Here is a 14,437-nt window from a genome sequence, read left to right on the forward strand (position 1 = left end):
GACAGTTTCATTTCAATCTCTTCTAGACTTCTTTCATGAAGTCTCTAAGAAGATGTGTTTGCAATTGGGGTAAAATCAGCACTTGGACGGTTGCCTGAGTTTGTATGCGCATTGGATTTTTTTTTCCCGTACTCTTTATCTCACACTAGACGCCTACGATGCACTACTTTCACAAGCAAAAGCAAAACGTCTCCTTGCATCTGCTCCTCTGTTCGTTGAGATAGTTTACTGGCAATATCCCTGCTGGCTGGTGCTCACTGTAGCCAGCCATGGTTAATTAGCTAATGCCACTGGGGCTAAATATAAATACGGGAAACAAAAACATGTGACCCCTCTAAAGTGTGGATATAAAGTGCAGAAGAGAGAGTTGGGGGTGTTTCTCTGCTTTTATGATAGCTATTATAAAGTCTTCAACAAAAGGTGTGATCGTCTAATTGGAGAAGACGACAGAAGATGAAAATATGTCCATGGGGAAATGAAATGACATGTGTCAAGCTCACTTTTTGAACTTTTTTCTTTATTATGCAGGTCTGAAATAAAAGAAGCATTATGACAGAAAGTGATGCTGCTGGCAAGGAAAGAAAAAGAAGGCAGCATCCAAAATATATAAAAAAAATAACTAAATAATCATCCTTGTGATCGTCATCATCATTATTTATCAAACCAAAGCAGAGAATAATAAAATAAGAATAAAAATACACCTCCATTGTAAGAAGCAAAATTGATCTCATTTCTTTTATAAATAAGAAAACCTGTCAAACAGCTGATGGGTAACTAGCAAAAAAAGGAACAATGTAGGAATAACCATTTCAAATATTTATCATTACTTGTTTTACAAATAATATAACTACAGTTGGCAGTTTTTTTTGTTTGTTTTGTATTTTTTTACACAACTTAAAATGTTATTGTGTTGCAGCGACTAGAACTGAAATTCTGCTACACAAAAAGATAAAAACGAGATGTCTTTGTCAGCAAAATGCATTTTCCGTTAATCACACAAGAGTTAAAAACACAACCAAACACGAACCAGAAACTTATAAAAATTACTTGTGATGTGTATGTTCACGTTGCAGGTCCCCCCGCCCTCCTGGGTGGTGAGGAGACAACATGGATACATTGGTCAGACAGCTAAACAAACGAAGGGAGGGGTGATTATTTTGAGGCATTAATCCCACCCCCTACTTTCCTATCTGAAACTTTACATCTCATTTTATCTCACAGCATTTCTTTTCCATCTCTGTGCTCTCTGTCTCTCACCTTGCTCTTTCTGTTTAATGGTCTGCAGGACATATATGTATATTCGGTCTGAATTTTGTCTGAATAAAACAACAACACACGAGTGAGCACAGATTTAATGCGAGAGTGAAAGTGTGAAATACTCCTCCGAAATCCAGCTGCACGGGATGGTTAAATTCACAGGAAAGACTCAAACACAGAGAGAGTCACACTTACTAGTCCTCTGGTCGCACACACTCATACCACGCCATGAATGGGGTACATTCTAACGTCCTGACGTACTCACACACATACATTAACATACATGTACTTTTAGAGGAACAAATCTATTTGGACTTTTAATTCCCAATTTGATTCCACAAAAGTGATATTTACAATCACACTGTGACAGCTCAGTAGACCTCTACAGGTCTTTATTAATAATAAAAAAGATTGCTTTGTTTTTCTGTCTCATTCCCCACCAAGCCTTTAATCTTCTGGCCCGTAAGCACAGCTACCATAACATCAAGGCCTATGCTCAACATACTAGGAGTTAATATTCTCTATGATACAGGGCTTACTAGGAAAAATGCAAAAAAAGAGAGAGAGAAACAAAATAGCCAGCAAGAAATAAATAAGACAGAAACACCAACAAAAGCAAAGAAAACTACAAAAATAGGGTGGAAAAAAGGAGGAACACTTATTTTTTTCTACTTAAAGCTGAATGGGATCCCTAAGGGGTCTTTTGATGGTGACACACAAGAGGAGCACTCCATAGCCCAGATCAGAGAGGGCTCAGACATATAACTGAGGAGGCATGGAGGAGGAGGACGAGAAGGAGGAGGATGAGGAAGAAGAAGAGGAGGAGGAAGAGAAGGAAAAGGGGGGAGGGATTTTATAAGTGCTTGGCAAATTTAAACAGCAAGAAGACTGTTAATACAATAAGTGGTACAGACAGTAGTCATCTAGTCAAAAAACTGGTCACAAACTCTAGAAACTGCAAGAAATAATAATTACATTAACAATGAAAAATAAACAGGTTGATGATAACAGTTTCAGGAATCTGAATGTGTTTGTGTGTGGCTGTATGTAAAGTGTACACATGATGTGAGAGGAAGGAGGTCGGGGCTGGGTGAGGAGAACAGAGCGGGATGAGAATAGACTCCTCGGTGTCGTCATTTGTCAGCAGAGGATAATCTTCAGTTTCAGGTGAGGTAGAGGGGCTTGTCCCTGCCTATCATGCTTCCACTGTAACACAAGAACAAAAAAAAGAAAAGAAATTAAACAAACAAAAATTTGCTGACTTTATTAACAAAAATAAAACATCAAAAGAATGTAAAAATACTTTTTGTCTTGTTATCATGGACTTGGTTGTTCTACTTTTAGCTTAAGTTTAAGCTTTTTAGAATTAAATAAAAAATCGGATTTCATGAGCATAAAAAAGTATGGATTTTAAATCTGCTATGAAGAAGCAGAGCTTCAATCTCTGTCAATATACAAATGCTGAGGTTATAAATATCTCTTTATATTAGTTTTTAGTTTTTCTTTTGTCTTAAAATCTTCACTTGGTCTTACAACTCTCAGCCCTTATACAATAAAATCCGAGGCCAACCTCAAACATGTTTGCAAATTGTATGCTTAATGTAAATCGTAATAAGTTACAATATCATTCATTTATTTCAGTAATTCAATTCAAAAAGTGAAACACGTCACACTTATACTGCAATCTGCTGGGTTTCCTTGGAGAGAAAACTTTTTAAACTAATTGAATCATGAGCTAAACTTAATGCACTGTTTGATAGCTAGGATCAATAAACCTAGTGATAGAAAGCTCAACAGGTGCTAGTACTTTTGGCAGTTAGAGAACAGGCTAAGTGTTGTTGGAAAGTAAAATCATCTCCATAAATCTTGTTAGAAGAGGAAAGCTGGAAGTCATCTTTTTTTTCCCTGGCAGATCTCAGGTTTCAAGACGGGACACAGGGAAACAACACTTGTAGCCAACGTCTTGGATGTGTCTGTGTGGTGGCTGCTAATGCTGACTGCTGTCCAAATCCTTGAATAGGGTTTGCTTCACAATCCTCAGCTTGGGGCTAGCCCTGATTGTTTGCACCTCCTTCTACAATACTTTTTCCTTCTTTCTATTAAAAAATTCTTCATCATCTTTTGTGAAGTTCCAGGTTCTTTGAGAATTTCACCTTTTTCACCTTATTCTCCTTGTGGAGAGTGTAAAGTCAGTTCCATGCATGTGTAGTTCAACTCCAGTCATTAGTTGTTGGAGGCTGAATTAGCACATTACCTACTTCTACAATCTACAAATTGCTCAAATATTTGATTCGGGTTTTTGTGTTGGAGGTCTCTTTTATTTGCTTTTATGGAACATTCTAATTTTCTGAAAAAACTAAACATTATGTTTTCATTAAGCTGTAAGCAATAGTTATGAAATTAAGAGAAATACACAAGTGAAATAAATCACTGTGTGTTATGAGTCTATATAATATGAAAGTTTTCATTTTTTGAGTTGAATTATTGTATTACATTTTCAATAATTTTCTTTTTTGTTGCAATGTATCTGTATTTTTAACAGACTTGGTTTTACAACTTGTCATATAGTTCAATAATCTGACACAAAACATGAATCAACTTAAGTATTTCTAATAAACGATGCTAAGCCATAGCATAAAACATGTCCGTGAAGTGGACCGTTGTAAGACTATAACTTTGATCAATTATTGCGTATACACTGACCTGCAGTGGTTGCCGCACTCCCGATTGCAGTATTCTCCATCCCACTCATGGGTCTGAGCCACTCCAGGACCGGGCCCAGAGCCAGGAGCTCCTGGTGACTGGGAACCCCCAATGCTCTTCTGGTACTCTGACTGGAGGTGGGAAAAACCCTAAAGGAGATAATTCACAAAAAATTAAGCAAAACCCCTGAGCAGAGATCTCATTACACTCATCATCAGATTTGTCTCAGTTTATTTCTGTACCTGCTGCCCTGGAGGTGGGGAGTGAAGAGAGGCCTGTAGCCCCATCTGGTGAGAGATGATTGGCTGGGACTGGACCTGCTGCATTCGGATGGGCTGGTTGAGGAGCGAGCTCTGGTGCAGGGAGAGCTGCTGGTGGGGGTGAAGCGGCGGGCTGATCTGGAAGGAGGAAGGTGGGGAGGCACTAATGCTGGGCAGCATTGGGATTGGCTGAGGGTCTGTGACAGAGTGTGGCGTGGGGCGTGGCCTGCATAGCTCTGCAGGTCGGTTAGAGGGAAGGCCCCGGGTCCCAGGTATGGCGATGACGGCTGTGGGGGAGGTGGCACACTGTACAGCGAGTTGGTTGGCATCATATGTGGAGAGGCCTGGCTCGTTTGGGCAGTTTTATTCTCCCCAGGGTCGTTATACGTCTAAAAGCAAAACAGGACAAACCAAAACACAGTAATTAATCTCATTGCAAAAGAATTTCACAGATTAATCAGACTTTATTTGATTAAACATAATTTGCTGTGGATACTGCTTTACAAATGTGTAACTACAAAGTTTATCCTCCTGACTATTTTGATGCTATCATTATATTTGCAATCTGTTATCATGACTTAGCGGCAGCTAAGTTAAGATACAAAAACTATTATATATGTATATTAGTGTGTGTGTAGCTGATGCAGAAACAAATGCCAAAAAAGCTGTGATGTAAACAGAATTTGCTCAGCTTTGTGCCAAGCTTCAAACAGATTAATGACTAAAACTGGGGATTCTTGATTTCCTTTATAAAAAGCTGGATTTAATTCTATAAGGATGTTTACCACTGTGTTACATCACAACATCTTTAAACAGGAGTGTTGTAAGCCATAAAGAATTTAAACTGTTAATCGTTTATTTGAAAAGAGCAGAGAAGAACTGAGAAAAGAAAAGAGGAGTACTTTTTTTAACATAGATTTCTTAAATCTTTGTCATTAAAGTGTTTAATGAGAAAATAAAACTGGCAAAAATCTGTTTCAGAAGATCATAATTTTGCAGTTAATAAAAAAATAAAATGGGAAATTGGGCACACAATACTGATTGGAGCATCCCTTCATTCAAGGGCATTTAATTAGTCTAATTTTAGTTTATTCATAAGATGCAAAGGAGATATCAACATGTAAACAGCAGAGGATAACACTGAGTTTCCTTTGTGTTTAGTTCAGCTACCTCTGCGTTATTCACCTTCCCTCAGTCTTTGTGTTTTGCTCTCCACAGCTGTTACAAATTTCTGGATTAGCTCACCTGTATCCAATACCCTTCTCCTTGCCTCATTATGTATAAGCTCACTGGTTTTCATTACTTGTTGCTGGTTCATTCTGTTATGCCGCCCAAGCTCCGTGTCCTGCTCTGCCTTTGATCCCCCCTGTAAGTTCTTTTGTTATCTCATTATTAAAACTCTACTTATTTCAGTCACCATCAGTCCCTGCGTTTGGGTCCTTCATTAATCACATAATGACATTTTTACCTTAAATTAAAGAGCTTAGAGTATGTTAACTTGTGTCCACTCTTGTTATTTCTTCATCTTCTATTTATTCATTAACTCCACCCACCCATCCGCCCACCACTGCATTCATCTACATCTATAAACATTCACTCAGCAGGTCTCTCAGTCTCCCTTTCTTTCCCTGGGGAAGATGCAGATGCATGTATGAAGCACAGGGATTCTTTCTCATTAACTGTCAGACTTACTAGAATGATGTGTGGTGGTCTGTTATTTAGTAATGGCTCCCATCCAGCCAGCCAAATCCCTCAAATAATCAATGGAACGATATGAAGGAGCAGATAAAGCAGGGGGACAGGAACATTTGCAGGGGTCAAGTGGAAAATGAAATAAGGAAGAAATGAGGTGAAGGGAGAAGGGGAAGAGTGAGATGATGGATTTGATTTGTTAGAGCTCATTTTTAAGTGGATAGTCAAAGAGGGTGTATTACAGTAGATGGAGTGGAGATGGTTTATGCTAAAAGACATTTTATCTTTTAAACTTTTTTTTATTTTAATTTTCAGACACAAGGGAAGGGCCAATGGTATTTAGAGGTGCAATCAAACTTTTTGTTCTTTTCTTCTTACATAAACTGACAAATGTCACAAAACAAAAGGGCAACAGGTGCACACACAGGATGTAAATCCTTCAAATGATCCTCCAATTACCTCCAATTCCACCCACCCCAATTCACTCTGAAAAGACTCCTTCATCTGTAATTAAAAAAAAAAAAAAGAGAGTCATTTTGAAGGATGAGGCTCAGTCCTGCTTTCAGATTGGCTCCTCCTGAACGAGAGAGCGAAGGTTTGCAGGTTTATTTTTGTCTGTCAGATTTTTTTTTCTTTTGACTCTCAAACTACCATCATATGGCATCAATCAAGCCTCTGCATAGGATACCCTGAATGTGTAATCGCACTAGAGACAAGAGATGAGAATAGTCTTTTGAGTAGAAAGTATGGCACAGTGAAGAGGCTGATGAATTAACTATTCATGCCTTAATCAAGGTGCTTGTTTTCTGCACATGAGCGTGAGAGGAAGTGTGGCGTCCCATTCGGGGGAGGAGGGCTAGAGAGGGCGAGGAGGAGGAGCTTGGCAAATGCTAATGTAATTTAGATCTCAATATGTAGAACAATGTGGGGACAGATATGAAATGAAGTTGGAACAGTGCTACAACTGCTTTTAAGCTTCATACATGAGCTCTCTCTTTTTGCACAAACATGATCAGTCAAAAAATGGTAATGGTCTGGACTTAAACTGCTTCAAAGAGAGGGCAGTGGATGTGAGCAAACCTCAGCCAACACATTAGCAGCCCACCGGGGAGGAACCAAGCACCAGGAGGACGGCAAATGACAGGTAATGTCCACTCCTGCTCTTACACATGCACGCTGATGAGCAGGCACGCAGACGTGCACTATTACTTTTTATTTCTCCCCAGGTTACAAATTGAGGTGTGTTTCAGGCCTAATTTTCCCTGTTTTCTTTGGAGCACACGCACAGCCTTTCTCTTTTACCTCCACTCATAAATACATTTACATATTGACATGATAACATTGAAACATGCATTGTTATTCAACTCAATCATAATGCATATATATGTCTACATGAAGACGTACTAAACCATCTTTGCTGTTAGTTGACCTTTTCTTTGGAATGAGAGAGGAATTCTGTCTAATTTATCATCCCTTATATTGCAGCTGACCCATGTATATCAAACATGTGACCCCCACTGTTACCTTGGAAACCAGACTGGCTCTGTAGGCGGCCAGGGCTTTCAGGTACTCCTTCTTAGCAGCCTCTGTTTTCCTCTTGTAGCTCTGCAGGAACAAACACAACAACAACAATGTTTGATTACAAGCCGATACTAAAGGTTGCAATGACCCTCCGTTTCACACTGACTGATGCGGATGAGATTCGGGGAGTCAGGGCTGAGATGGAAAAAAAAACAAAAAAACATTTCACATGCATTTGCCGCACAATTATCAGGTCAAGGAGATTTTTGCCCATCTGCATGATGCTGATGCATTCGAACCATTTGCTTCTTGAAAATCCAATTCAGCTCAAAATGAAATGTCAAGAAAGATTCTACACAATAACATGAAAATAGAAGTTAAACGAGGAGCGAAAGCCTGTTTGTCGCTCTGCACGCTTCTTTTTCAGTGTTCTTCTCTATTAAGGCTGTTGCTCATCTCTTAATCAGAGCTGATGTCGCAGCAAATCACTCAGATGTGAGAGAGAGAGAGAGAAAAAAAATAAAAGAACTCAAAACAGCTTTAGCAAAAAGGCAATCTTGAACTGTCTGAATGAACCTCAAATGATGCGTTGAGACAGGGAATTCAAGTTAATGTCATCACATGTCACTCACGGCCTGTGTGCAGCTGCTGCTGCCTTTTTCATGCAGCAAAAGAAAGTGTCAGAAAGTCCACCCTCAAATCAATAGAAAAGACTCAGATCTCAGCATTTTAATATGAAGGAGGGCACTCTTCTTTGCGTGAGTGAATGCAGCGGGTAATTACTGATCCTCTATGAGATACTGTCAGTGGCTACATGGGCAGGGTCATCTCTTCTCAGAGAGGTGGGGTAGAATAACCATTAAGCATTCATGGGTTGCCAAGTGAGCATAGGCTGGCAGCCGCTGACGCACGCACTCAATAAACAAACAAGCAAACAAGCAAGACAGCAAACAAAGCGGGATGAAGCCGGATACAATCTCTTGCTCAAACAGCTGATGTTTATCCTCTCACTCATCCATATTTACAATATTATCATTATTACCTTGATATACAGCAGCATCCAAAAGTATTAATTCCCCTGTTTTCACATTTTGTCATGTTACACCAACACCTTCCAGAGAACAGTTCAGTTGTAAGGAAATGAAGCGTAAACTATAGGCAGTAATCGAAAAGTCAGCCAAGAATCGCAAGCTAACTCTGGAGGGGTTGCAGAGATCCACAGCTTAGGTAAGAAAATCTGTTGATGGGAAAATATTTTGTTGTGTGCTTCACAATTGTAGCCTTGGTGGTAAGAAGAAGTCATGGTTGAAAGAAAGCTGTAAGAGTTCTTTTAAAGTTGCCATACGCAAATAAGCCACGTAGAAGCCATAGCAAAGCTGTGGACAAAGATGCTAAGGGGAGATCAAAAATGAACCTTTTGGCCTGCCTGCAAAATAATCATGCAAAGTAACACTGCCAATCAGAATTAATCAAATAATGAACATGGTGGTGGCAGTATTATGTTGATGTAATGGAAAAGAGCTAGAAGATAAAAAAAGGGAAAATTTTAGAATACACTCATTCATGGGTTCCAAAGGATATGAGTCTAGTGAAAGTTCACTTAGACATGTTGCACTGGTTTTACACAGCACTGAGCCTGGAGGGGAGGGAACTTCATACCACACTTCTGTTTTCTGTAAACTTCTGTAAACCATGTATCATTTTCCTTCCGCTTCACAGTTATGCACTAATTTGCGCTGTTTTATCAAGCAAAATCCTCATGCAATACATTAAAGTGTGTTGTAATGCAGCACAATGTAAAAAAAATTTCTGCAAGGCAATAAATGTCTATACATTATGCAGCAAGCATAGGAAAATACTGTCAATTTTCCTAAAGTTTTCAAAATCATTTCTTAAGTCACTCTTTGCATCTTATAGACTAAAAGTCTTTGCTTTTATTAACTCAAACTACTCCCAGCAGCCTTAATTTCAAATTAATTTAACACAGCTAATGATCTATGCAACGACAGATACTTTCAAGCAAATTACTATGCCTAAGGATGTCTAATTATTCCAAAGTGAGTGGATTCATTAGTGGTTGAAGCCGTCAAAGGCTGCAGGTCAGTATGAATTAAAAATAACAAAGCTGCAAGGAGGGATAGCATATGCCTCCAACGTAATCCCAGCACAGAGGTGTCCCATCTGAATTAGCCCCCTAATTGTACCTTAATGAATTGTTCTTGTTTGATAACCAGTTAATTACAGGAGACAATAACCCTGCGCCCTGCTGACACCGATGGGAATGATTACCCTGCGAACGTAAAACCAAATAATCGGTGAGAAACAGAAGTAAGGGTGGGGATGGTGGCAACCGAGGATAAAATGAAAGACATACTAAGTAGTAATGGATGAGAAATGTTAGAGGTGTAAAGAGGGGAGAGGAAAGAAAAACTAACATAATAAAAGTGTACAAAATCTGAGCCTAAACAAGGAGTTTAATATCCAAACATGCAGCTTAAATTAATTGACAGTCTGTTTTTGTTTTTTTGCTTTTTTTTTTGGTCTCTGACCTTTCAAAAGCACACAAATCCAAAACATGGACTCAATTAAATAAAGCTAAGGTTTCCCCTCACTCCTACGCAAATCCATTATCATTACCCCCCTTTTCACTGTTGTAAAAACTGAAAATTGATCTTAATCTCAAATAACAAAAACAAGAAAAGTGTTCTTTTATGTTTCTGGGGCAACATTAACATGTAGGCACCTTGAGGAATAACGCAGCCCAAATAACCCATTGATCTTACACTTTAAAGCACAGGTCATTGGAACCTGCATAACTAGAAAAAAATATAAAGAAAAAGAAAAAAAAAATGAACATAAACATGTCTTTGTTATGCTGTACTTTTGGATAACACAGGGGAAGTAGAAGAAACATAATGAAGATCAACAAACAGGATCACAAGCAAAAAGCAAATGATAACAGTGAAAAAGTGTTGATCTTGTCCAATTCAAAGGTCTAAAACGTGCTTCCTTTATTGCATTTATGTGAATTTTTGCTCCATGGTATGTTTGAGAAGCGCTATAGATAATTGGAAACAGGAGCTCTGATCTAGTTAAAACAAACCTGTGTGTAGGGGAAGGGTTGTGTTTACATTCTGGTGTTCCTGCAAGGCTCCAGAGGGTCTGACTGAGACATTAAAGAATACACCTCAACAGTGATGATGTGACGACCGCATGTTGGAAGGAAAAGCATAGTGGTGTGTATGTAAACAGATCAGGAACAGTTAACTATAAAATTGAAGCTGTATGTTGAAAATGTTTTCAGGAATGAGAAATTGGCATGAACAGCTTTCCTTACAGATGCAATTTACGAGAGTTACAGCAAAGAAGATATGTTTTTGTAGTTTTGGACCTTTGAGGAGACATTTTAAGGACTTTATTAAGTGTTATTCATACCCTTTGAATTTTTGGGGGGATTTTTTGCTACCATTAACTTCTGTACATTATTTGGCGTTCATTTGGTAGATGCACACAAACTAATGTTATATTGTAAATTGGAAGGAAAATGCTAGATCCTTTTCTTTATAATTGAAAACGTTAAAGACGGCAATGAAGCACTCAACACCCATGGAGGAGCTGCAGAGTTCATCTGCTCAGGTGTGAGAATCTGTCAACAGGGCATATGTTAATTTTGCTCTCCACAAATGTTGTGTTTACGAAAGAGCCGAAAAAAATCATTGTTAAAAAAAAAAGTCTAAAAAATTCATTTTGCAGGTTGCAACAAGACATGCAGAATACACAGCAACATATGGAAGAAGTCAATCTGCTCATAGGAAACCAAACCTGAATCTTTTAGCTTACAAGCAAAAATTGCAATGCTGCAATACGCATTGAACACACCATCTCAATGTGAAATATGGTAGTGGCAGCCTCATGCACATTGTTTTCTTCAGCAAAGATAAAAGCTCTCTGAATTGATAAAAATCTAATCGGGCTGAGGTTGAGATATTTTGCAGAGCTGTAGTTGTGATGAAATGTAGTTGTTAAACCGTTTTAGCTCATGGGAGCTGACAACATGCTCAACATACTTCTTACCTTTTTATTTGAAAATAAATTTAAAGTAATAACACATTGAAAGCATAATTTTCCATCCACTTCAGAATTACATGCTGCTTTTGTGTTGAACTATTTCATGAAGTTGTCAAGATAAATGACAGTGGTAGTCTATTGTATTAATTAAAGCAATCACGGGGTTATTGCCCAGACAGAGTGCTACATTTCATTCGATAATGAATCATTAACTCAAGTTAATTATGTGTCCTGTGAGTTGACACGTCTGATTAAACACGTGATGCAGAAATAAAGAAATTAGCTGTAGAGTGGCACGCTAAATGGGGCAATTTTGCTGCTGTACTACTAGTTTGTTAGTTGTGTTCCTGTTTTCCTGGTTCCACTGTGAAGGACAAATGCATGTGAAATGTGTAAGAAGGAAACAGAAAATTTAAACAGTGAAAAAAATCGCCAGAAGACAAAGGGTTAAGAAGCACAAACAATAACATTTCTGGAGCAGATGTCCTTGAGGGAAAACCAAGGACGAGGCAATTGCTAATCTTGTATTCCCAGCATGATCAAATCACCAGGCAACAGATATAAATAAAAGGACAGGAAATGAGGAATTCACATTCAAGAGTGTCAGCGGCGAAATGAAGATTCATGGTGAAGAGCCCCGGTGAAGGTGGCAAAAATTAACTACAAATAAAAGGGACAGCCGGCCTCCAAAGTCCGGCGTATAAAGCAGGTTCGGACGGGAAAGAAAAAGACACATGCTGGAGAGGGGCGCTGCAGAGAATGGGCTGCACTTTGTCATGGAGACAGGTGCTTTTATTTGACACCCAATAGGCTGTGCCTCTGACTGGATATTCTAAAAATATGAGTCTGCGCACGATCATCAGACTGTCTCATTTTCCGTTCATTTCACACTATCATTTGTTACCACAAAACACACAGAAACCTATTCAGCTCTGTTGGTCTGGAATGTTTGAATGAAATTGAAACTGTGCTCCATTGTGGGAATCAATAAACTGCAGTAAATGTTAAGGCGGTTTCATACGCACAGGTCGGGGTGTAATAAAACCAAATTTAGCTGATTACATCTACACCGCTGATGGCTAAAAACAATGTTTCACTTCCTTCAATAATCACATTTAATTCTGTACTGATTGTGAATGTGTAATCCAAAAGTAAACATATGAAACAAGAACTAAAAGCTTTTCAAACGTGATTGTAAATAAATAAATGTGTCACGTCTCGCTGTCATCGAAGCTGTTTTAATGCAAAGCTTATAAAATCTATTTAATCTGTACAAATGCTGTTTGTTTGTACTACTTCAAAACTACATTTTCTTGCGTAAGTTTATCACACAGCAAACAAATAAGAAGCTCAAAGACATGTTAATAAGGATGCTTATGAAGAAGAAAGAAAGTGTACCGTAAGCTTTGTAGTTCTCTTTGATTCAGTGATAGCAGTGACTGGTTAACAAGTAAAAAATTTATATTTTGTGGGAACAAGCTACAATGTTTATCTAATTTTATCTGCTAGATAAACCAGTGTTTTTGTTTCACCATATCTAAAAGTTCACTTTAAAGTTTTCACATTTTCAGTTTACAACTTACAACCACAAACTGTTGTATAGTTCAGTGAGATTTTATGTAAAAGATAAAATATGGCATAATTTTGAAGTGAAAGAAAATTTATACAAGTATTAAAATTTATTGCACAAAGAAAAATCTGAAATGATTAAACAGCTTTAAAAACAATCGAAAACCACAAAATTCATTGCCCTCCTACAATCCTACCAAGACAAGATGTGTGTATGAAGAGTGATGGTGTGTGGTGGAAAACTATCACTGAACATCATGTGGCCTGAACACACCACAGTATGAAATTCCGTGTGTGTGAAATGTGAAACAAGGCATCCAAAGCATTGTACCTTTGAATCATATTTACTCAACTGAACATGCGTGTTTTTGTGTACCTGTTTCTGCTCCTCTCCCAGTCCGTCCCACATGGAGGCGACTATCTTGGAAACATCTCCAAAGGTTGCGTTTGGATTCTGTCCTTTGATGGCTGCCTGGGTGTCTCTGAAGAACAAAGCGTAGGCTGACACAGGCTTGGTCGGCTCATTAGGGTCCTTCTTCTTCTTCTTCTTTTGGGGCTTGGGCTTGGGCTTCATCATCTCTGAAGATGGCCGTTTCTCACCCGTCATCTGGAAGACAATCAGTGCACACACAACACAGAAACGGCTTATTGATACTGAAGTTGGTTTTAGAATTTACATGTACAAAGAAAAGAAAAAAAAAACTTCACCAAATGAATAATTGTAAATGTGATGAATGCCTGTAACACTGGGTCCTGGTGAAGCGTGTAAACTTAATTAACTCTATAATTTGATTGCTCAGTTCAATAACCAACATTTGGATATTGCAGCAATGTTTCACTGACAGAAACACTTTCACAAGTTGACAGAAATTGTCTTTTTTCTCTCCTAGAGCACTTTGTCAGAAATATCATGTGCTAGTTGAATTTATCAGACCTTTTCAAATCTTTATTTTGCAGTTGCTCAGCAAGTCATAAATTCAGACTTTTCATGCCTGGGCTGAAGGGAATTTTAAATCGTCTGATGTATCTGCTCTGGCTTTGATGTGGTCTCAGAATGAATTGGAGAGAGCAAATGGAATTACTTACTGATAGAAGAGATGGTAATCATTTTTATTCACATGCGCCCTGTGAAGCCCGGCAGAGATGTATAGGCCTAGAAATATATTTTTTAAACCAAAGCATCCCCCATTTACTTATACTGTATCACTACGAACTGCCGGCTAAAAAGAGATGAATCTGAAACATTGATGAGGTGGCAAAGTCAGTTATATACTCATCTGCATTCCTCCTGATGAAAACTGAGCAGTAAAAATGGATTGTGGCCACGGTGCATAAACAGGATCAGGCTAACAAAGATCTGCTGTTGT

The 14,437-nt window shown here is 38.4% G+C and overlaps 1 protein-coding gene across 1 annotated transcript in view; it reads right to left on the bottom strand.

Moving 5' to 3' along the window:
• Nucleotides 1–496: 496 nt before the first annotated feature.
• The window catches only part of LOC116710900 (TOX high mobility group box family member 2-like), a 106,358-nt gene continuing 92,417 nt past the window's right edge, over nucleotides 497–14,437 (bottom strand). Inside the window, 6 exon segments of the mRNA XM_032550194.1 lie at nucleotides 497–2,463; nucleotides 3,961–4,109; nucleotides 4,203–4,405; nucleotides 4,408–4,609; nucleotides 7,437–7,517; nucleotides 13,447–13,677. Coding sequence (XP_032406085.1) covers nucleotides 2,421–2,463; nucleotides 3,961–4,109; nucleotides 4,203–4,405; nucleotides 4,408–4,609; nucleotides 7,437–7,517; nucleotides 13,447–13,677 — 909 coding nt within the window. The 3' untranslated portion in view covers nucleotides 497–2,420.

The sequence above is a fragment of the Xiphophorus hellerii genome, chromosome 20 (assembly GCF_003331165.1).
Source record: "Xiphophorus hellerii strain 12219 chromosome 20, Xiphophorus_hellerii-4.1, whole genome shotgun sequence".
In the NCBI taxonomy this organism is placed as follows: Eukaryota; Metazoa; Chordata; class Actinopteri; order Cyprinodontiformes; family Poeciliidae; genus Xiphophorus; species Xiphophorus hellerii.